General features: G+C 48.1%; 1 protein-coding gene across 1 annotated transcript in view; it reads right to left on the reverse strand.

The window, feature by feature from the left end:
* The window catches only part of ARHGEF17 (Rho guanine nucleotide exchange factor 17), a 161,763-nt gene that overhangs the window by 39,066 nt on the left and 98,403 nt on the right, over positions 1-24,294 (reverse strand). Inside the window, exon 2 of the mRNA XM_056858830.1 lies at positions 7,192-7,269. Within this exon, the coding sequence (XP_056714808.1) occupies positions 7,192-7,269 (78 nt within the window). The remainder of the gene's footprint in view (positions 1-7,191; positions 7,270-24,294) is intronic.

Raw genomic sequence — 24,294 nt, forward strand, 5'->3', positions numbered from 1 at the left:
AAATGAACATTGGAGTGCATTCCACCTACTATTTCACTCCGGATCCTACAAATGTTTCCTTCCCCTAAGTACTGCTTACGTACTGCCCAATTGCCCTTTTTTCTCTTTCTGGTAATAATTGTATTTAGTGACTTCACTTATACCCTGCCTTTCTCCCCGGTGAGGACTCAAAGGGGCTAACATCATTTCTCCTCTTCTCCACTCTTATCCCCGCAACGGCTCTGAAGGACAACCAGCGAGGTTCCTTGGCCCGAGCGGGCATCCGAACCGAAATCTCCCAGATCCCAGCCTGGCACCACTATACTATGCTGGCTCCAACAACTGCGAAAGCAATAAAGCAATAAAGCAAGCAAGCAAGCAAGTAGGTGAGAAAGAGAGAAAGAGAGAAGAGAGAGAAAGAGAGAAAGAGAGAAAGAGAGAAAGAAAGAGAGAGAGAGAGAGAGAGAGAGAGAGAGAGAGAGAAAGAAAGAAAGAAAGAAAGAAAGAAAGAAAGAAAGAAAGAAAGAAAGAAAGAAAGAAAGAAAGAAAGAAAGAAAAAAAGAAAGAAAGAAAGAAAGAAAAAGAGGGAGGGAGGGAGGGAGGGAGGGAGGGAGGGAGGATGGATGGAAGGAAGGAAGGAAGGAAGGAAGGAAGGAAGGAAGGAAGGAAGGAAGGAAGGAAGGAAGGAAGGTTCCCATTGGATGGGACTTCCAGGCTTAGATCTGGCTTTGGAGTGCCCCCCTCCCTCCAGGGTCTGCCCCAGTGCGCCATCAAATTCTGGCCCCAATCTTGCTGGGTTCTAGCTGTATCTGAAGAAGTGAGCTGTGGCTCATGAAAGCTCGCACCCTGCCAGGAATTTTGTTATTCTTTAAGGTGCTACTGGACTCTTGCTCTTTTCTACTGCTACAGACAGACTAACACAATTACCTATCGCGATATATCTTAATGATGTGTGTTTGGGATGGGGAGTTCATTTTAATTGTTCTATCATGTGACTTGATCATGTATGTTTTAAACTGTTCACCACGTTGGTGGCCCTTCCAAGGGCAGAAAGGCAGGACACAAGTTTTGTAAACAAACATACAAAGAAACAACTGTCCACGTGAGTTTAACATCTGATGAGAGGGATCCCACCAACTTTTCCGCTAACGGAAGAGGGAGGACAGGGGAGATCGCATGCGATTCCCCTCTCCACTGCCCCCCTAGCCTTCATGGGAGCCGAAAGAAGAAGAAGAAGAGTTGGGTTTTATATGCCGACTTGCTCTACCATTGTAGGCAGAATCAAATCAGCTTACAATCACCTTCCCTTCCCCTCCCCACAACAGACACCCTGTGAAGTAAGTGGGGCTGAACCAGTGTGACTAGCCCAAGGTCATCCAGCTGGATTTATGTGGAGGAGTGGGGAAACCAACCCAGTTCTCCAGATCAGAGTCCACCGCTCCAAACCACCACTCATAACCACTACACCACGCAGGCCTTCCTCTTGTGCCAGCAGAAAAGCCAGTAGGACCCAACCCAGGGTTTTCCCATGGAGGCCATTCACACATTCGAGTGCAGAAGCATCAAGTGATGAGTGCAGGGATGTGTGAACCAGCTCAGTATTTTCTGAACGGCTTCTGCTCGCACCTGCCAAATACTCAGAACTAGGGGTAATTTTCCATGTTGTGGATTGCATCTCTCTCTCTCTCAACACAGCCGTGCTTGTCATTCACTGCATGTGTTTCCATGCCATTTCTCTCCAAGGACGGCATGAGTGAATAAGTCAGGAGCGTTTCCAGGAATTCCACTGCCTCAAATTATACGTTTCCAAATTTTCATTAGCCTTCCTGTCCTTCAAAGTGAACGGGAGAAGCCGCTCTGGGCTTTGGGGGGGGGGGGAATCTCTCAGCTCTCTTTCTCCTCTGCTATTAACCTTACATTGTTCTTTGGTGAAGGGCTGGGAAGCGGCCACTGGCTTAAACCCACGGGTGCCGGCAGCACCGGGGGTCGGCACTGCCCTAGAGCGGCTTCCTCCAAAGCAGCAAGAACATAGGAAAGGCCATGGTGGATCAGACCAAGGCCCATCAGGTCCAGCAGTCTGTTCACACGGTGGCCAACCAGGTGCCTCTAGGAAGCCCACAAGCAAGACGACTGCAGCAGCGTTATCCTGCCTGTGCTCCACAGCACCTAATATAATAGGCATGCTCCTCTGATACTAAAGAGAATAGGTATGCAGCACGACTAGTGTCCATTTTGACTAGTAACCATGGATAGCTGCATCCTCCATAAGAACATAAGAAAGGCCCTGCTGGATCAGACCCAGGCCCATCAAGTCCAGCAGTCTGTTCACTCAGTGGCCAACCAGGTGCCTCCTGGAAGCTCACAAGCAAGACTGCTGGAGCAGCATTCAAAACAGATAAAAGGAAGCGTTTCTTCACACAACACATGGTTAAATGGTGGAACTCCCTGCCCCAGGCTGTGGTGATGGCTGCCAACTTGGAAGGCTTGAAGAGGGGAGTGGACCTGTTCATGGAGGACAGGGCTATCCATGGCTACTAGTAAAAATGGATACTAGTCATGATGCATCCCTGTTCTCTCCAGGATCAGAGGAGCATGCCTATTATACTAGGTGCTGAAGAACACAGGCAGGACGGTGCTGCTGCAGTCGTCTTGTTTGTGGGCTTCCCAGAGGCACCTGGTTGGCCACGGTGTGAACAGACTGCTGGACTTGATGGGCCTTGGCCTGATCCAGCAGGGCCTTTCTCATGTTCTTTCATACCCTTCTTCTGGGCTTCCCAGAGCAATCTGGAACACCACTGTGGGAAACAGGAAGCTGGATGTGACGGACCTTTGGCCTGGATTGCTGAATGCCAATGGGGATGCTTTTCCTCGAGCTACGGCCTCACAATCTCTTTCCTCGATCAGTGATGGCGAACCTTTTAGAGACCGAGTGCCCAAACTGCAACCCAAAACCCACTTATTTATCGCAAAGTGCCAACACAGCAAGAAGTCCACATGGGGCTAGACCTAGATAGTTATCGCCAGTTCAGATGCTGGCGAACATGAGGGGAAAAGCAAAGGGGGACGGATAGTGAAGCTGAGGAATACGACAAGCTGCAGAACAAAGAGATCTCAGCTGACGGAGACGAGGAATTGGAAGGAGGAGGGAAAAACCCGCTGCAATAGTCCAGGCGGGAGAGGATCACAGAATTAGTTACAGTCTGAGCAGCAGAGGTGGACTAAAAGAAGGTTGTCCTTCAGAAATGTCGATGAGCTGCTGCTGACAAGCAGTTTTATTTTCTATTCCTCGTCTAATTATGGCCAGCATAGAATTTGCCTTTTTACAGCAGCCGCACACTGGGTTGACATCTTTACTGAGCTATCCACTACCACGCCAAGATCCCTTTCTCGGTCTGTCACTGCCAGCACAGATCCCATCAGTGTATATGTGAAGTTGGGATTTTTCGCCCCAATATGCATCACTTTACACTTACTCACATTGAATCTCATTTGCCATTTTAATGCCCATTCTTTCAGTATGCAGAGATCCTTCTGGAGCTCTTCACAGTCCGATTTTGTTTTAACCACCCTAAATAATTTGGTGTCAACTGCAAACTTGGTTACTTCACTGTTTAACCCCAACTCCAGGTCATTGATGAACAGGTTGAAAAGCACCGGTCCCAACACAGATCCCTGAGGCCCCCCACTGCTCACATCTTGCCATTGTGAGAACTGACCATTGATTCCTACAGGATGAGAAACTGAGAAATGAAGAAGGAACAAACCAGGGCACAAAGAACACACGAACACATGAAGCTGCCTTATACTGAATCAGATCCTTGGTCCATTAAAGTCAGTATTGTCTACTCAGACTGGCAGCGGCTCTCCAGGGTCTCAGGCAGCGGTCTTTCCCATCACCTACTTGCCTAGTCCCTATAACTGGAGATGCCGGGGATTGAACCTGGAACCTTCTGCATGCCAAGCAGATGTTCTACCACTGAGCCACAGCCCCTCCCCAGAAAAGATCAGAAAATAAAGAGGAGCTGGAGATGAAAAGGCGTGACCTTTAAGCACACACATTTTCCTCTCTATCTCTTTAACATGCAAATAGCAAAGCAGGGAACTCAGTTTCAAATAGCAAAGATGAGCAGAGGTTGAAGGGTTAAACCTGTTCAGCCTTCACTGCACAGCCCCTAGGCAAACTGAGGCAGCATGAACCCACAAGCTGCATTTTATGGACAGCAAAAGAGTTGTAAGTGAAGCAGCGGCCTTTGCTAGAAACTGATCTGCACGGCCCTTAAGCAACCTTGGTATCAAGGAACAACAAAAATTTCCCCTATGGTATTTGCGTTTTGTGTGCTCAGAAAGAAATTTAAAAGAAGGACTGTGAGTCAACGGGTAGAACCCCCAGGGTACATGCATTGTTGGGGCGGGGGAGAAGAATAAACTTTTAAGAGGGATAGGATTGCCAGGTCCTTCTTTGCCACCGGTGGGAGGTTTTTGGGGAGGAGGCTGAGAAGGGCAGGGTTTGGGGAGGGGAGGGACTTCAATGCCATAGAGTCCAATGGCCAAAGCGGGGGGGACTGATCTCTATCGGCTGGAGATCAGTTGTAATAGCAGGAGGTCTCCAGCTAGTACCTGGAGGTTGGCAACCCTAAATATGGACCCCTCCCCCACTCAAACCACAATCCTATCCCATGCATGCATACATGAAAGAAAAGTCTGTTCTTTAATTCTGTGATATCCTGTTGACGTTTTGGTTTTTTCGTGTCTGAACGGATCCACGTGGCTGCAATCATTTTATAAACAGACCCGTTCATTTTAAAGCTCTGTCTTTCTGGCCTTTTCTTGCAAAAATCATGAATGATCTTCCCAAAGTCAATTTCTCTTGCAAGTTCATATTTGGCAAACAAACCAAGTAGGCAGGCTTCTTATCCCAGATTGGCCGCTTGCAGGTTTTGGTGTGCGCACCTACTTGCCCAGTCCCTTTAACTGGAGTTGCCGGGGATTGAACCCGGGACCCTCTGCATGCCAAGCAGATGCTCTACCACTGAGCCACAGCCCCTCCCTACAGCCCCTTCCTTTGTGTCGAGGAAGATTCCTCAGAACCAGCTGGACAATCAGAAGGGGAGACATGCCACTCGACTGCACACTTGGTATATATGACTCTGCGATCTCCTTGCTGCAAAGAGAGCTGCAAAGAGAGCAGAGGAACACATGGGAGTCCTTGTGATTCGGCCCGACAAAAGACAGGCGTTCTTGACTGACAGAAACGCCCCCGCCTTTTCTGGGTGTGGGGGAGCCCGAATCCTGAGCACACGGTTCTCTGACATCTCCATCTTGCGCTCTGTCATGCTCAGCCCCAGTGTCTCCCTCCTGACTCCTGCAGCGCGCGGCAATGTGATGCAGTTGCCAGAGAGACACAGGCGGATTTCAGTTGCCCTGGTAAAGCTCTGAACGCTCGACCGGAGAGCAAACAGAACCGTTCAATTGCATTTTGTAAAACGGGTGGCTGCTGTACACCGAGTCAGACCATCGACCGTGTGAACCAGTGGTTCCCAAAGTGGGCAGTACCACCCCCTGCGGGGCGGTGGGATTACCTAGGGGGGCACTAAGAGGCAAGGGGGCAGCAGGGGGTGCTGGAGGTGGGCCCCTTCAACTGTGTTGTTCACTAATTTACAACAGATCAAGCTATGGCCCCATGCTGGCAAATTTGGTGGAAACTATCAGAATTTTTTTCCAGGGTGAGTGTGTGTGTGTGTGTGTGTTGGAATTTGTTCAACTTTCTCCGCTCGCATCGGGACCATGAATAGTCATTTTAAAGGTCGGATTTTAAAAAATCAGCATTCAGCGAGGGGCAGAATCGACCCTGCATAAACGACCTTGCTCTTTTCTACTGGTCTAGTCACACAGAAAAAGGGTTATACAGCAGCAATCGAAAAGCCAAAAACAAAGTGTCACTAGCCAACTGTGTAATGGGCACAGGAAAATAAACTGCCAAACAAAGGACTGTGTATGAGGACAGACTTGATGAAGACATTTGAAATGTAAAGATAGCGCCTTCCGTTGTCTTTCCCGTTCTACTTTCCCATCATTATTATAACATTGCGTCTCTCGTCCATAGTTTGCATTGTTCATACAATTTGTATATTTGTGTTAAGTTTCACATTTGTGGGATACTTGTAATTTCTGAAACTTCCTAGAGGAGTTGATACATGTACCTTTGATGGATTTACAATGTTAAAGACACAATGGCAGTTTATGCTTGGTAATTAGCAGCGCCTTTCAGGCTGAATTGCCCCGCTTTTTTTTTTCCATTTCTTCAAGCTGAACCATCATTCCAAGAGCCCCTTTAATGTGACTTTTTGCATTTGCTCCACCCCCGCATCGAAGCATTCACTGAAGGAAGCATGCAGAATCCCAACCGAGGCTTAGCTATACAAAAGACTATTGCTAACGGCTATGCAAACGAAGGAGCAGGCGAGTGGAGGTGTGTGTGGAATTTGTTTGACTTTCTCCTCTTGCATGGGGACCGTGAATAGTCATTTCAGAGGTCGGATTTAAAAAATCTGCACTGAGCGAGGAGCAGAATGGACCCTGCATAAATGGCCAATAACATATTTTATCATCATTGGTTCAGCAGTTTATTTTCCTGTGCCCATTGCACAGTTGGCTGGAGCCGCTTTGTTCTTTTCTACCGGCCTAACAAGGTCAGTACTGCCTACTCTGACTGGCAGCTGCTCTCCAGTATCTCAGGTTTACATCTTTCACACGACCTTCTCGGTAATCATTTTAAATTCAACAAACAAACAAAAGTGTGATGCCCAGGATTGAATCTGGGACCTTCTGCATACCGAGCAGGTAAGTGCCATACCACTGAGCCCCTTCCCTCCCTGTGGGGACTAGACATTGTTCTGAGCACCATACACAACCAGGGAAGCTGCTCGTACAAGTTACTGTGTGAAGAACATAAAAGTTACCCACACACAGACACAATAACACTGATCACTCCTCTATCATGCCTGGATGCAGCCCATGTTGAAATCCCCCTCCCCAAGCATACTTTCTTCGGTTATATTTTAAATTATATTTGTATTGGTTTTTATATCTGATACACATTGTTCTGGGAACTGGCCTTTGGCCAAAAATGCAACAAACAATATTAGATTTAAGACCGATTTGGGCATGTAAGCTATGCCATCCCCTGCCTCCATTCCAGCAAAGGTCAGTTACCTGCATCAGGGTTCGAAGCGACTCCACGTACGACTGCTCCGTGTCCAGGAGGGTCAGAGTGACATGTTTCCGCATGTCCTGCAAGAGAGAGACAAGACTTTGAGAACTGGCGTCCAAATGCGTAAAGACTTTGAGAACTGGCGTCCAAATGCGTAAATCAAACACGGGTTGGAAAAGCCAGCTAGATGGCCTTGGATCAGAATGGAAGGGGCATTGCTGAGGCCTGACATCTTTTTTCAGCCACTTCCCCTGCTCGCTTGGTGGCACAAATTAAAAGTTCAACACACACAGACGATTCCTTGACAGCTTTGTGGACTACAAAGGTGGGATCTTTCCTGACAGTATGCCTCATTGAACAGACCCGAGTAGGATTGTAAGGAGACCTGCTTAAGCCGACACAGGAAGGTGCCATCTGCAAAATGGGAACACCGAGAAACCCCCTCCCCGCCTCTGGATAAGGGTGAATGAGATGAAGACAGTCCAGCAATTTGTATACTACAAAAGCAATAGCAGTAAACAATTAATGTGCCTTCCGGAGAGGGTTGCCAACCTTCAGGTGGAGCCTGGAGATCCCCTGGAGCAAATGGCTGCTTTGGAAGGTGGAGTCTCTGGCGTTATGCCCTAATGAGGCCCCTTCCCTCCCCAAAACCCACCCTTCTTAAGCTCCATCCCCAAATCTCCAGGCATTTCCCAACCTGGAGCTGGCAACCCTACTTCCTGAAGTCAAGAGATGTGGCCAAGACACCCAGAGAATTCGTGGCACTGACATAATCCGTCCTGGAAGAGTCACGCTTTCTTTCTTTCTTTCTTTCTTTCTTTCTTTCTTTCTTTCTTTCTTTCTTTCTTTCTTTCTTTCTTTCTTTCTTTCTTTCTTTCTCTCTCTCTCTCTCTCTCTCTCTCTCTCTCTCTCTCTCTCTCTCTCTCTCTCTCTCTCTCTCTCTCTCTCTCTCTCTCTCTTTGCTTCAAAATCACGGAAAATATCTTTTTTGCCACTTACTCGGCAGAGCCATCTTTGAGCCGTCCCGTATGCCCCTTTAAAATCCGTCTCGCTCCTCCAAGACTGCCCCCCCCCACCGTCCCTTTGCACCTTTGTTTATTTTCCAAAACATGCAGTAAGGGCAACCAAACAGAACTCTTCCCAAAATCACAAACACGTGCCACAATCCGTTATGGAACGGAGCAGGACCGTGAAATCAAGACGCCGCCAGACGGGCTCTAAGAATAAACCTCTCCAAGAAACCAGATTGGATCTAGGATTTATGCCTTGGAGAATGGTTCCCAGGCTTCCCGTCTCTCTCCCCACCCCCAGTCTCTCTTTGCCGCAACCAGGGCCAGACTAAAGGCCTTTTCTTATGTTATCATGGAAAGTGCCATTGAGTCACAGGCGAGTTAGGGTGACCCCGTATTCAAAGCAAGAGACATACAGGGGTGGATTGTCATTGCCTGCCTCTGCAGAGCAACCCTGGACTTCCTTTGCAGTCTCCCATCCAAGTGCAAACAGAAGCCGACCCTATTAGCTTCCAAGATCGGGCTAGCCTGGGCCATCCAGATCAGGTCAAGAGACAGAGGTGGTTTGCCATTGCCTGCCTCTGCGTACCAACCCTGGACTTCTTTGGTGGCCTCCCGTGCAAGGGCTAAGAAGAAGTAGAAAAGTTGGTTTTATATGCTGACTTTCTCTACTACTTAAGGCAGAATCAAACAGCTTACAGTCACCTTCCCTTCCCCTCCCCACAACAGACACCCTGTGAGGTAGGTGGGGCTCAGAGAGCTGTGACTAGCCGAAGGTCACCCAGCTGGCTTCATGTGTAGGAGTGGGGGAACCAACCTGGTTCATCAGATTAGCATCTGCCGCTCATGTGGAGGAGTGGAGAATCAAACCTGGTTCTCCAGATCAGAGTCCACTGCTCCAAACCACTGTTCTTAACCACTACACCACGCTAATCCTGCTTAGCTTCCAAGATTGGACAAGATCAGGCTACCTCCCCCCCACACACCCAGTTCCTCAGTGGAACAGGCTTCCTCGGGAGGTGGTGAGCTCTCCTTCCCTGGAGGTTTTTAAGCAGAGGCTAGGTGGCCATCTGTCAGCAATGCTGATTCTGTGACCTTAGGCAGAGCATGAGAGGGAGGGCATTGTGGCCATCTTCTGGGCATGGAGTAGGGGTCACTGGGGGTGTGGGGGGGTGGTTGTGAATTTCCTGCATTGTGCAGGAGGTTGGACTAGATGACCCTGGTGGTCCCTTCCAACTCTATGATTCTATGATCAGCTTCACCTAGGTGACGACCTCTGCCACCCTCAATAGCCAAGAACATGTGCCTCGGCTGTTTATCTTTGAAATTAAGTGACAAATGGCTCACTCTTAATTGAGCTAGTGAGTAATAGGGGATCAATTCAGTGTGGGATTAAACTGTCAGAAAAAGCAAGAGGGAGGGAGGGGCCTGCTCATTTCCAGTCCCTGGCAATAAATGCTTGGCAAAGACCACTAAATCTGGGGGAACTAAATACCACTCAAATCCCTTCCCCAAGAGTACCATACTGCCATTTCAGGCTGTTCAGAAAATGCAGAGGGAAGAAGAAGAAGAAGAAGAAGAAGAAGAGGAGGAGGAGGAGGAGGAGGAGGAGGAGTTGGTTTCTATATGCTGACTTTCTCTACCACTTAAAGGAGAATCAAACCAGCTTACAGTCACCTTCCCTTCCCCTCCCCACAACAGACACCCTGTGAGGTAGGTGGGGCTGAGAGCTCTAACAGACCTGTGACTAGCCCAAGGTCACCCAGCTGGCTTCGTGTGTAGGAATGGGGAAACAAAGGTGGCCATTTCATCCCCAGAGAAAGGGATTTCTTCTTCCTATATTGACTGCAAGGAAATCCAGCCAGTTATAAAGTGCTGTGTGGCTTGGGTTCGAATACCCATTCAGCTAGGAAACATAGGTCTCAAATCTTCCAGAAAGGTGGGCTGTCGATCTTATAATAAATAAAAAAGTTCGGACCAGAACCACCGAGTTGAAATTAAATCAAGAGAGTTTCCATCTCCTTAGGAAGAATTTTCTAACAGAGCTGTTCCTCAGTGGAACAGGCTTCCTCAGGAGGTGGTAAGCTCTCCTTCCCTGGAGGTTTTTAAGCAGAGGCTAGGTGGCCATCTGTCAGCAATGCTGATTCTGTGACCTTAGGCAGAGCATGAGAGGGAGGGCATCGAGGCCATCTTCTGGGCATGGAGTAGGGGTCACTGGGTGTGTGTGTGTGTGGGAGGTGGTTGTGAATTTCCTGCATTGTGCAGGGGGTTGACTAGATGACCCTGGTGGTCCCTTCCAACTCTACGATTCTATGACTCTAATCTATGATTGCCCTGTATGGTTCAGAAGTTGTTCTTGAGAGCCCCCTGAGCCGATCTTCCTTGGCAACGCTAGTAGCCCCTGCCAGACGATATGATCATCCCAGCCTTATAAACAAACCACTCAAACACTGGGATGCCCATCACCGTGATGACAGCGTTGGCTCAGGTTAGAGAACATGCTGTTTTATCAGCAGAAGCCCAAATCCCTTGCAATATACCAGAACTGCTTGGGGAGCGGTGCGGGGTGGGGGGGAGAGCTGGAACACAATGCAAACGCCCTCTCTTTCTGTCGCACACGGCTTTTAGGTGGGCAGCAGCCGGAAGAGCAAGCAAAAGAAAAGGCACAGATGCCTTTTTCGCAAACCTCTTCAGGCGCCCTCTCCTCTCAACTGCGTGGCCCACGAGTTTAAAACACTGACGCTTCTGGCTTCCGATTGTTTTTACAACGTGGAGTCCAAAGCTCATCGGTATGATCTATTAAAAAATCCCTCGCAGGATAAAAGAAAGGTTTCCCTGATTGATCAAGCAGATTTGTAAAAAAAGTTTATATATCCTCCTAAAGGCACACGTGAAAACTATTAAAGACAGTTAAAAATATATATACCCCAAACAGAAAAACAGCAATTTAAACATTGGTTAGGAAGGAAGGATCATCGAGGGAACGCCAAACGAAACAATGAAGTCTTCACCCACTGGTGGAAGCCGGCAACAGAAGGGACAGGCAAATCTCCCTGGGGAGAGAGCTTTGGTGCCGTGGCTGAGAACTAGTGTATTTTTATCCCAAAATTCCTCTAAGTTGCTCAGAGCAGCATAGATTAATCTCCCTCATTTTGTCTTCCCATAAGAACATAAGAAAAGCCCTGCTGGATCAGACCAAGGCCCATCAAGTCCAGCAGTCTGTTCACACAGTGGCCAACCAGGTGCTGCTAGGAAGCCCACAACCAAGACGACTGCAGCACCATTCTCTTGCCTGGATTCCACCACACCCAAAATAATAGGCATGCTCCTCTGATACTAGAGAGAATAGGTATGCAGCATGACCAGTATCCATTTTGGCCATGGATAGCCCTATCCACATAAGAACATAAGAAAAGCCCTGCTGGATCAGACCCAGGCCCATCGAGTCCAGCAGTCTGTTCACACAGGGGCCAACCAGGGGCCTCTAGGAAGCCCACAAAAAAGACGACTGCGGCAGCATCATCCTGCCTGTGCTCCACAGCACCTAATATAACAGGCCTGCTCCTCTGATCCTGGACAGAACAGGTATGCATCATGACTAGTATCCATTTTGACTAGTAGCCAGGAATACCCCTCTCCTCCATGAACATGTCTACTCCCCTCTCAAAGCCTTCCAAGTTGGCAGCCATCACCACATCCTGGGGCAGGGAGTTCCACAGTTTAACTATGCGTTGTGTGAAGAAACACTTCCTTTTATCCGTTTTGAATCTCTCACCCTCCAGCTTCAGCAGATGACCCCACGTTCTGGTGTTATGAGAGAGGGAGAAAAGCTTCTCCCTGTCCATTCTCTCCATGCCATGCATAATTTTATAGACTTCTATCATGTCTCCCTTTAACAGACTTCTTTCCAAGCTAAACAGCACTAAGCGTTCAAAACAACCCTGTGAGGCTAAGTGAGGCTGAAAGAGAGAGTAACTGGCCCAGGGTCACCCTGAGAAGTTCATGGCAGAATGTGCTAAGCCTGGATCTCTCAGATCTGAGTCTGAGCACTACACCACACTACCTTTCCCCCCAGTACCTATCACATTTTAATCTCTCCCCTCCTTCAAGGAACTCTGCCTGGTGTACAAGATTCCCCGTTTCTTCACCGTACCCTCACAACAACCCAGTGAAGGAGGTTAAGCTGAAAGGAAGTGGCTAGTCCCAGGTCATCAATGGCAGAGCGGGGATTCGAACCTGGGTCTCCCAGATCCTTGTCTTTAACTACTACACCACACCGGCACTGAGAAGCACCCCCATACTCTGAGCACGCAAATTCAATTTTTAGCCATCTTAATTGACAGTCACAGGCAGATCTGTCCTCCATGAATAGCTATTTACTGAGCAGTGAAAAGACTTTTCTCTCTCTTGGGTTTGACATCTGATGTTGGAAGACGGGTAGGATTCTGCCCAGGTGAGGTACACCAGGGTCTAAGATGCCAGGGTCCGCATCAGTGTGTCACTGTGAGCTGCGGAGGTGGAAACTGGACGCAAAAGATATCATTTCTCACTCTCCAGAATTTGTTTGCATTTCCACTCTTGACTGCATTTTACCAAAAATAGAAAGAGCGGGGCTATTCTCTCGCAGCGAGAAATTGCACACCCAGCACAAAGGCCTGGCCGCCAACTGCAATCCAGATATGCCCCTCTGCCTGCTTCGCAGCACAGTTGGGTTTTTTAGAAAGTGGGGGCAGGGAGGAGGGCTCTGTGCGGGGGCACAGCCGAGTTGTCCCAAAATAGTGCCCTGTGTGGGAGCGCAGGAAGGGCAAGATTGAAAAGCACCAGCTGGATTTTGAAGAGAGACCTCCATGTTGTTCCATTGTTCAGCAATGGAACTGGCCGCCTGGGGGGGGGGTGAGACCCCCCCCTCACTGGCAGTCTTTAAGGAGCAGCTGGACGACCACTTGTCATGGATGCTCTAGGCTGATCCTGCATTGAGCGGGGGGCTGGACTAGATGGCTTCTATGGCCCCTTCCAACTCTGTGATTCAATGATTCTGTGTCATGACCCTGACCTTAAGAGGGGCTGTGGCTCAGTGGTAGAGAATTTGCATGACATGCATAAGGTCCCAGGTTCAATCCCCGGCATCTCCAGATTAAAGGGTTAGGAGGTAGGTGGTATGAAAGACCTCTGCCTGAGACTCCGGTCACTGCTGGTCTGAGTAGGCAATACTGGCCTTGATGGACCAATGGTCTGATTTGATATAAGGCAGCTCTGTGTGCAAGAAGAAGGGAAGTCACCTGAGAACTCCAGCAGAGTGACATCATTTTGAGGAGAGGGGCCGTGGCTCAGTGGTAGAGCATCTGCTTGGCGTGCAGAAGGTCCTAGGTTCAATCCCCAGCATCTCCAGTTAAAGGGACTAGGCAAGTAGGTGATGTGAAAGACCCTTTTCTGCCTGAGACCCTGGACAGCTGCTGCCAGTCTGAGTAGACAATACTGACTTCAATGGGCCAAGGGTCTGGTTCAGTAGAAGGTAGCTTCATGTGTTTCCGAGGGTAGCTGTGCTGGTCTGAAGTAGAAGAGATGGTCCAGTAGCACCTTAAAGACCAACAAGATATTTTGGGGTAGAAACTGTTGAGAATCTACACTCCCTTTGTCCATTACAGGTAAGAATGGAGGTTCCTGTCTGACGAAGGAACCTTTGACTCTCAAAAGCTTATGTGTGTATAAAGCGTGGTCAAGTCGCAGCTGACTCATGGTGACCCTGTGGGGTTTCAAGGCAAGAGATGTTCGGTGGTGGTTTGCCACTGCCTGCCTTCACGTGGGCTGAGACAGTTCAGAGAGAACCATGACTGGCCCAAGGTCACCCAGCAGGCTTAGAGCCAGCGTGGTGTAGTGGTTAAGAGCAGTAGTTTGGAGTGGTGGACTCTAATCTGGAGAACCGGGTTTGATTCCCCAATCCTACACATGAGCGGCAGACTCTAATCTGGTGAACCGGGTTGGTTTCCCCACTCCTACACATGAAGCCAGCTGGGTAACCTTGGGCTAGTCACAGCCCAGTCACAGCTCTCTCAGCCCCACCTACCTCACAGGGTTTCTGTTGTGGGGAGGGGAAGGGAAGGTGATTGTAAGCTGGTTTGATTCTTCCTTAAGTGGTAGAGAAAGTCAGCATATAAAAACCTACTCTTCTTCTTCTTCATGTGGAGGAGTGGGGAATCGAACCCAGTTCTCCAGATTAGAATTCCACCACCTCAAAAGTTAGTACCCCAAAAATATTGTTGGTCTCTAAGGTGGCCTTGGATTCAAACCTAGCAGCCCCTGATAAGTCCTCCACCTCAGTTTAAACATCCCTGCCAGAATCCTGCACCCAGCGCTCAAACAGCCAAGAAGGGGCACAGATGCTTGCGGGGGTGTGTGCAGCAGCACCATCCTGCCCATGTTCCACAGCACCTAATATAATAGGCCTGCTCCTCTGATCCTGGAGAGAATAGGTCTGCATCATGACTAGTATCCATTTTGACTAGTAGCCATGGATAGCCCTCTCCTCCATGAATATGTCTGCTCCCCTCTTAAAGCTTTCCAAGTTGGTGGGAGAGTTCAGGCTTGATTTGATCTAGAACCCCCTGACTTGTCTTTTTGGTCATCCACAGTAACCATAAAACTCTCCAACAACTCCACATTCCAAATGAATCCACATTTTTCCTGTCCGCTTTCTTCACTGTCCCAAGGAGAGGACAGAATCATAGCGAGGGACCCCTTTTGCCTCAGTTTTGACAATGACAGGATCCACCGAAGGGAAGCCCAAAAGTCACAGACTCCTACCCTGGCAGGGCCCGAGCAAAATCTTTATAAATAAAATGCTTTTCCAGGAACTCAATTATTTCCACGACAAAATGCCAACTCGGTTAACTGTTGGATCTTTTCCCCTCCTCTCTGGCAAGGAGCACCGAGACGCTTTGTTCTCTCCGGGCTACCACTGTGACATCTAATATGACATGACTGTAGTCTTCTTTTTATCACCCCCCAGAGAACATGATGTTCTTCAAACAACAATCTTTTAGTGGTCCCCGGCCCAAAGAGCGTTAGGCTGACCTCGACCAGGGCCAGGGCTTTCTCTGCCCTGGCCCCATTCTGGTGGAACTCCCTTTCTGATGAGACCAGGGCTCTGTGGGACCTGAAAGCTTTCCGCAGGGCCAGAAAAATGGAGCTATTCCACCAGGCCTACCGTTGAGGATGGTTGTAGTGGTTGTAGTGGTTAAGAGCGGTGGTTTGGAGTGGTTGACTCGGATCTGGAGAACCGGGTTTGATTCCCTGCTCCTCCACAAGAGTGGCGGACGCTAATCTGGTGAACTGGATTTCTTTCCCCACTCCTACACGTGAGGGGAAGGTGATTATAAGCTGGTTTGAGTCTCCTTTAAGTGGTAGAGAAAGTCAGCATATAAAAACTAACTGTTCTTCTTAACGGAGTTATACCCTTCTAAAGGTAAAAGGTAAAGGTGTGCAAGCACCGGGTCATTCCTGACCCATGGGGTGACGTCACATCCCAACATTTACGAGGCAGACTTTGTTTACGGGGTTGTTTGCCAGTGCCTCCCCGAGTCATCTTCCCTTTACCCCCAGCAAGCTGGGTCCTCATTTTACCAACCTCAGTGGGATGGAAGGCTGAGTCAACCTTGAGCCGGCTACCTGAAACCAACTTCCGCTGGGATCGAACTCAGGTCATGAGCGGAGCTTGGACTGCAGTACTGCAGCTTACCACTCTGCGCCACGGGGCTCTTGATACCCTTCTACCCCCATTGAATTCAGTGGATGTAGGAAGATTTAACTCTGCTTTGGATTGCACCGTAAATAGCTTAACGAAATCAGAGGGGAGTTGTGTCCTGGAGATCAGCTTTGGATTGCAACTCATTCTTTGTAGCCGTTGCGCTATTTATTTACTTATATGCTTTTTCTGCGGGTGGATTAAAAAAATTAAAATGACAATACAGGAACAAAGTCATTAAAGCCATTCAAAGCCCGGCCAATAAAAAAACCAGAAGCATAAAAACGGCATAAAAACTAAGAATCATAAAAACCAGTTCAACCCTAAGTCCCCACCCCTCTTTTTGTCTGGTGAGTTCACCAGGATACATGTGCCCATCCTAACACCTGGACCAACAAGAAAACACCAGCCTTTCTCTGGTACTTGTAGCCAAGGCTGACAATCTCTTAGGTGAGGCCTGGAGTTCTCCCAGAATTACAGCTGAATACCTGCAAAGATCAGTTCCCTTGGATTATACTTTTGGGGGGGGGGGGGATAATCTACGACATCACATCCCTTTTGAGCTTCCCTCCTCAAACTCCACCCTATCCAGGCTCCATCCCCAAATCTCCAGGAATTTCCCAACCCAGAGTTGAAGAAGAGTTGATTTTTATATGCCGACTTTATCTACCACTTAAGGGAGACTCAAACTGGCTTACAATTACCTTCCCCTCCCCACAACAGGCACCCTGTGAGGGAGGTGGGGCTGAGAGCGCTCTAACAGAGCTGTGACTAGCCCAAGGTCACCCAGCTGGCTTCATGTGGAGGAGCGGGGAAACCAACCCGGTTCACCAGATTAGCGTCTGCCGCTCATGTAGAGTAAGGAAATGAACCCGGTTCTCCAGATTAGAGTCCACCGCTCCAAACCACCGCTCTTAACCACTACACCATGCTGGCTCTCTATACCAAGTTGGCAACCTTACTTGTAGCCCCCGCTTTTTATATCAACACACCGGGATGCTGAGATCATCGTATCAAGGCACCGACGGCAAAACCACTGAAAGCTGCTGAAAGCCCAATTAAATCGCCAAACCCGCAAAGCCACAAAGCCTTTCAAAAGTGGTGAAAGACCATTCAAAGGCAGAGCATTGAATAACGCCGGTTAATTAGCCACGGCACAGAAGACTTCGCAATATTTTAACAAACATATCCGGCAAAGGGGGAACCGCCAGAGAGAGCCAACAGCCCGGAATTCCAGATTTGTGTAGACTGGGGCAGGCAAACTTTTCCAATCGTGTGGGTCACATCTGGGCCTCTTCTTTGAGGTAGAAGCTGGAGCACACTACAAAGCCCCCAAAAGTGGGTGCAGCCCTCACCCGATTTTCCGGCGCATTGGCCCATGAGACGATGCTGCAGTCAGGGAACTGACCAGGGTTGCCAACCACCAGGTACTAGATGGAGATCTCCTGCTATTACAACAGATCTCCAGCCGATAGAGATCGGTTCACCTGGAGAAAAGGGATGCTTTGGCAATTGGACTCTATGGCACTGAAGTCCCTCCCCTCCCCAAACCCCACCCTCCTCAGGCTCCACCCCCAAAACCTCCCACTGGTAGCGAAGAGGGACCTGGCAACCCTAGAGCTGAGGGACCTGACAAATTGTCGGCAACTAGAGGCCCAGACGGTTCCTACAGGCCGGATGGGACCTGTGGGTCATAATCTGCCTACCTCTGGGATAGGGAGCATTCAGCTCAGGGCAACGACTCTCTAACAGCAACCTCGGATTGTCACAGAATCACAGAGTTGGAAGGGACCACCGGGGTCATCTAGTCCAACCCCCTGCACAATGCAGGAAATTCACAACAACCTTCCCCCAACACACACACACACACACCCAGTGACCCCTACTCCATGCCCAGAAGATGGCCGGAAAAACCCCTCCAGGATCCCTGGCCAATCTGGCCTGGAGGAAAATGGCATCCTGAAACCAAAGTGGCGATCGGCATTTCCCTGGGAGTGTAAGAAAGGGCCACGAGAGCCAAAAACTGGCGCAACCCTTCCTGCCCTCCCTCTCATGATCTGCCTAAGTTCACAGAATCAGCATTACTAACGGATGGACATCCAGACTCTGCCTAAAAAGCTGCAAAGGACAGCCCACATGCCGATGGATTTCCAGTTTCACATCATTATTCACAACAGTGGGGACCTTCTCTTCCCCCCGCATACAAACAGAGCAAGAGCTGCCTGTTTAACTCTTTGACCTTTCTGTTGCAGAGATGTGGTTCTTTATTCCAAGAAACGGCCGTAATTTTTTTCTTCGGAAAACCAAGTTATCAGCTGCCATAACACCACCGATTAGTCATACATTTTGTATAAAACCAGATCCATTTTCATGCTACCCTAATTCACTAAACCACCTTCATGCCCCAGTTACATTATACCAGCCTGGAAGGGAATGGGCTCTTTATTTTGACACCACAGATCTTCTAGACATGGGATCCGATAGCCAACTATCGGGATCCGATAGTTCACCCCAAAGGGTCTGCTAGAAGATCACGGGTGACCTTGGGCCAGTCATTCAGCCCAAACTAACTTACGGGGTTGTTGTAAAGATAAAATGGAAGAGAGGAGAGCCATGTATAATAAACTGAGCTCCTTGAAGGAAAGGCAAGAGAAAAATGTGGCAGGAAAAAAAAACTTGCTACCAGTATTAGATTTGGGGGAGGGGCTGTGACTCAGTGGCAGAGCATCTGCTTGGCCTGCAGAAGGTCCCAGGTTCAACCCCCCGGCATCTCCAGTTCAAGGGACTAGGCAAGTAGGTGATGTGACAGACCTCCGCCTGAGACCCTGGAGAGCCGCTGCTGGTCTGAGTAGACAATACTGACTTTGATGGACCCAGGGTCTGATTCAGTAGAAGGCAGCTTCATGTGTTCAGGGAATTGATCCCTTGCCTGGCTGAAATAAATTTTTCAATCTGTGTGAACCAAGTCAATGTGGTACCCAACACTATAATCCTAAACAGTTACACCATTCTAAATCCATTGAATTCAGCGGGTGCAACCCTGTTTAAGATTGCCCGGTCAATGGGAGAAGTCAGCCACTTTCAAATCCAAATGAGAAATGCACCTGTTTCACTTGAATTATCTGGAAATTTCCCAACCTCTATGGACCGCTGCGGAGTCAGAGATACACGCCGCTCGGTCGCCCGTTGCCTTTTCGGTTGCGAATTCAGCACCCAGGCCCTGATCACAGAGGGAATGGACTCTTCTACACTCTTCTACACTGTCCGAAGTGCCATCAACTCACAGCTGACTTCAGGGTGACCCCAGCAAGGGGTTTTTAAGGCAAGTGAGAAGCAGAGGTGGTTGGCCATTGCCTTCCTCTGCAGAGTCTTCCTCGGTGGTCTCCCTTCCAAGTAGCGACCCTGCTTAGCTTCCCAGATCTGATGAGATGGGGCTATAGCATATTGCCTTCCCTCCCCCTTCTACACTGTGTGTTCAGTGCCGTCAAGTCGCTTCCGACTGATGGCGACCCTATGAATGAAAGTCCTCCAAAATGTCCTATCTTTGACAGCCTTGCTCAGATCTTGCAAATTGAAGGCTGTGGCTTCCTTTATTGAGTCCACCCATCTCTTGTTGGGTCTTCCTCTTTTCCTGCTGCCCTCAACTTTTCCTAGCATGACTGTCTTTTCCAGTGACTCTTGTCGTCTCATGATGTGACCAAAACACGATAGCCTCAGTTTAGTCATTTTAACTTCTAGGGTCAGTTCAGGATTGATTTGATCTATAACTCACTGATTTGTTTTTGTAGTCCTTCTACACTAGAAAGCAAAAATCCAGAATTCTAGCTGTGTGCATTGGCTGCAACAAAAATACATGATTACTGTGGCACCTTGAAGAAGAAGAAGAAGAAGAGTTGGTCTTTCTCTACCACTTAAGGAAGAATCAAACCTGCTTACAATCACCTTCTTTTCCCCTCCCCACAACAGACACCCTGTGAGGGAGGTGGGGCTGAGAGAGCTCTAAGAGAGCTGCGACTAGCCCAAGGTCACCCAGTTGGCTTCATGTGTAGGAGTGGGGATGAATGAACCTTTTATTCTAGCATGAGCTCTCAAGACTCCTGCTCATTTTAGAAACACAAAGTGTTTCTCTGTTCTTCCTCTTTTTTTTTGCACTGAACATCTAACCTGATGAGGAGTTCTGTGGGACCTGGAAGCTTATACACTGCCTTGTGGTCGGTTTTAAATGAAAACTCAACAACAACCAGTCTAGAACAAAGCTTCTTAAACTGTGGGTTGCGACCCCTTATGGGGTTGCATAATTGTATGTGGGAGTCGTAAAAAAATTGGCAACAGTAAATGGTAAAATTATATGAATACCAAAGAATTGTTTTAAACTAAATTTCTTTATGATTTATTATCAGTAAATGTTTGATTTGCACGCCTATTTTATATACCTATATACCCAGGGTCGTGTAAAAAAATCTCGGGCGACAGTGGTTCCCAAAGTGGGCAGTATCACCCCCTGGGGGGCGATGGGATTACCTAGGGGGGCACTAAGAGGCAAGAGGGCAGCAGGGGGGCGCTAGAGGTGGGGCCTTCAACTGTGTTGTTCACTAATTTACAATAGATCAAGCTATGGCACCGTGCTGGCAAATGTGGTAGAAACTATCAGAATTTTTTCCCAGACTTTGAAGACCTGGTGCCACCGGATCAAGTTCATCAGTTTTGTTGAATAAATTTCAACTAAAAAGTTTTTATTTGATTTTGAACAGATGTGCAATTAATTGTGACTGTTTTGAAATTTTAATGTTCTTATCTTCTTTAGTGAGTCATGCAAACCCCTATTTTGAATAATGCTTTTTATAGGATAGGGTAGGGGGCGCTGGGGTTGAGTTTGTGGAACCGTGGGGTGGGGGGTGGCCCGAAAAGTTTGGGAACCACTGTCGGGCAAAAAGGGGTAGCGAGTGGAAAAAAGTTTAAGAAGCCCTGGTCTAGAAAACATGTTTTTCTAAGATCCCAAAAAACACATAGGTATGTGTCGTGGGCGTCGGGGTGACATCACCTCGCAGATCTGGGAAACAGAAGCGCACAGTCTTGTGTCGAGATGCCTCATAGGTTTGGCAATTGCTGCTCCGATGCTTCCAAACCTGGCTTGTGTGATGCCACTTGCCAGTCACAGCTGACAGGGAACATTGTCAAGGGTACTGAGTCACCATGCTGTGCTCAGCACGGCGCACATCAACACAGTCAGGAGGAGGGGGGAATTGTGAGAAGATGGCCACCAGCTTGTAAGATCCATATTGCTTGTTTTCTCTTTCTTCTGCTGCAGGCGTGGCTGGGGGCGTGAGCCAAAGGGCAAGAACCTAAGGGTTGTTGGGCCTTGGCTCCCAGCCCACTGCCATCACTTGTGGCCGATATCTTCGTGGACTAACCTGACAGACACCAGCCCAGGACATTTTGTGTAAGGAGCTACGGGGCCTCACTGGATAGAAAAGCCACACAAAAATACACTAAATAATAATAATAAAAATAACACACAAACACCCCCCCCAAAAAACTGAAAAATCTGTGGAATACTTCTTCAGTTCCTGATTCTGGTCTACAGCAGTTACATAAGAACATAAGAAAAGCCCTGCTGGATCAGGCCAAGGCCCATCAAGTCCAGCAGTCTGTTCACACAGCGGCCAACCAGGTGCCTCCAGGAAGCCCAAAAGCAAGACGACTGCAGCATTATCCTGCCTGTGTCCCACAGCACCTGGTATAATGGGCCTGCTCCTCTGATCCTGGAGAAAATAGGTATGCATCATGACTAGTGTCCATTTTGACTAGTAACCATGGATAGCTGCATCCTCCATAAGAACATAAAGAAAGCCATGCTGGATCAGACCCAGGCCCATCAAGTCCAGCAGTCTGTTCACACAGTGGCCAACCGGGGGCCTCTAGGAAGCCACAAACAGGACGACTGCAGCAGCACCATCCTGCCTGTGTTCCAGCTGGTTTTCATACTGGGTTTTGGGGACTTTGGGATTTCTCAGAAGCTCACCAGAAGCTAGATGGTCCAGTGGTTCATTTAGTCCAGCATCCTGTCTCACACAGCGGCCAACCAGTTCCTCTGGAGGGACAACAACAGGGCATAGAGGCCGTTCAAAAAGAATATCAGTAATGGTAGAAAAGCCTGTCCATCACTGTCGATTTTCTCTTGCAAGGTGCAGTTTAGAAAAAAGAATTGGGAGTATTCTAGTTCACACACTCAGTTACAGCAGGGCAACAGTCCTGTATCAAACGAAAACTTCCCCCGAATCCTTGCCAATCTATCAGAGTTCCACGGCAGATTAACTGTTAAGGGCCTTGCTGCTCGACATATGTGATTTGCTTGCAGAAGATCCCAGGTTCAAACCCCTGCATCTCCAACTAAAGGACCCTGAATAGTTAATTTGGGAAAGACTGATCTCTCTGGACACCCCTTTTGACTCAACCTCACAGCATTTCAGGAATCTGGTCCACACGCCTGACCCCCCAGAGTCCACGCACTTGGAAAAGCCTTCCATCCACAGGCTAAAATTAATCTATTCCCTGCCTGCCCTTTCTGAAATCCCTGGCAGAAGACCAGGGGTTGAGTCATCCTGGGGTGACGGAGCTCTGACCAGGAATTCCTTAGGTGTGTATCCGGAGTTCTCTTAAAAAAATTAAAATTTCTTGCAGCCAGAATCAATTTTCAGGAACTTGATTTGCCCTGGCTTTATTTACTCCACCTTCTTTAAACGATATTTTGAGCTAACTTTTTCAATGGAACTGCAGAATTTTGACCAAACGTTCTACAAAGAATTTCTTAAGACTGCATCCAAATAGGGATTTTCCTCCACGTGGAGAGCAGGAAGCCCCTGCAGCCAAGGGGAGCATCCATCGAGTCATTGGTACATGACTAACCTGGCTCACAGTTGTTTCCTCTTTCTGTGTCTAAAGTGCTGTCAAATCGAAGCTGACCTATGGCAACCCCAGCAAGGGGCTCTTCCGAGGTGAGAAGCAGAGGTGGTTTGCCACTGCCTTCCTCTGCAGAGTCCGAGAGGTGATATGATAACTGAGAGGCGATCTGATAACCATCTTCAAGTACTTGGAGGGCTGTCATATAGAGGATGGAGCCGAGCTGTTTTCTGTTGCCCCAGAAGGTCGATCCATTCACATTCCAATTCCCAAGAAAGGAGACATCAAAGATTGCAGCAACTATGGGACCATCGCATTAATTTCTCATGCAAGTAAAGTGATGCTCAAAACCTTACAGCAAAGGCTGTTACCATATATGGAACAAGAAATGCCTGATGTTCAAGCTAGTTTCAGAAAAGGAAGAGGTACTAGAGATCATAATGCAAATATACACTGGTTACTGGAGCATACGAGAGAATTTCAGAAGACAATCAGCTTGTGTTTCATAGATTACAGCAAAGCTTTTGACTGTGTGGATCATGAAAAGCTATGGCTGGTTTTAAAGGAAATGGGTGTGCCACTACATCTGATCGTTTCGATGCGCAACCTGTACTCTGGACAAGAGGCCACAGTTAGAACAGAATATGGAGAAACGGAATGGTTTCCAATTGGCAAAGGTGTCAGACAAGCATGTATTTTATCTCCCTATCTCTTCAATCTATATGCAGAACATATAATTAGGAAAGCTGGATTAGATTTAGATGAAGGTGGAGTGAAACTTGGAGGGAGGAACATTAATAATTTGAGATATGCTGATGACACTACATTATTGGCAGAAAATAGTGAAGATTAGAAACGACTACTGCTGAAAGTTAAAAGAGAAAGTGCCAAAGCAGGACTACAGCTGAACATCAAGAAAACAAAAGTAATGACTACAGGAGAATTACACAACTTTAAGGCTGAAAATGAGGAAATTGAAATTGTTCAAGACTTTCTATTCCTTGGCTCCACCATCAACCAAAAGGGAGACTGCAGCCAAGAAATCAGAAGGAGATTGAGACTGGGAAGGGCAGCCATGAAAGAGGTAGAAAAGATTCTGAAGTGTAAGGATGTGTCACCAAAACTAGATTAATTCATGCCATCATATCCCTATTACTATGTATGGGTGTGAAAGCTGGACAGTGAAGAAAGCTGATAGGAAGAAAATAGATTCCTTTGAAATGTGGTGTTGGAGGAGAGTGTTACGGATTCCGTGGACTGCCAAAAAAACAAATCAGTGGGTTATAGATCAAATCAAGCCTGAACTGACCCTAGAAGCTAAAATGACTAAACTGAGGCTATCGTATTTTGGTCACATCATGAGACAACAAGTCACTGGAATAGACAGTCATGCTAGGAAAAGTTGAGGGCAGCAGGAAAAGAGGAAGACCCAACACGAGAAGGAGTGACTCAAT

The sequence above is a fragment of the Euleptes europaea genome, chromosome 12 (assembly GCF_029931775.1).
Source record: "Euleptes europaea isolate rEulEur1 chromosome 12, rEulEur1.hap1, whole genome shotgun sequence".
NCBI classification, from domain to species: Eukaryota; Metazoa; Chordata; class Lepidosauria; order Squamata; family Sphaerodactylidae; genus Euleptes; species Euleptes europaea.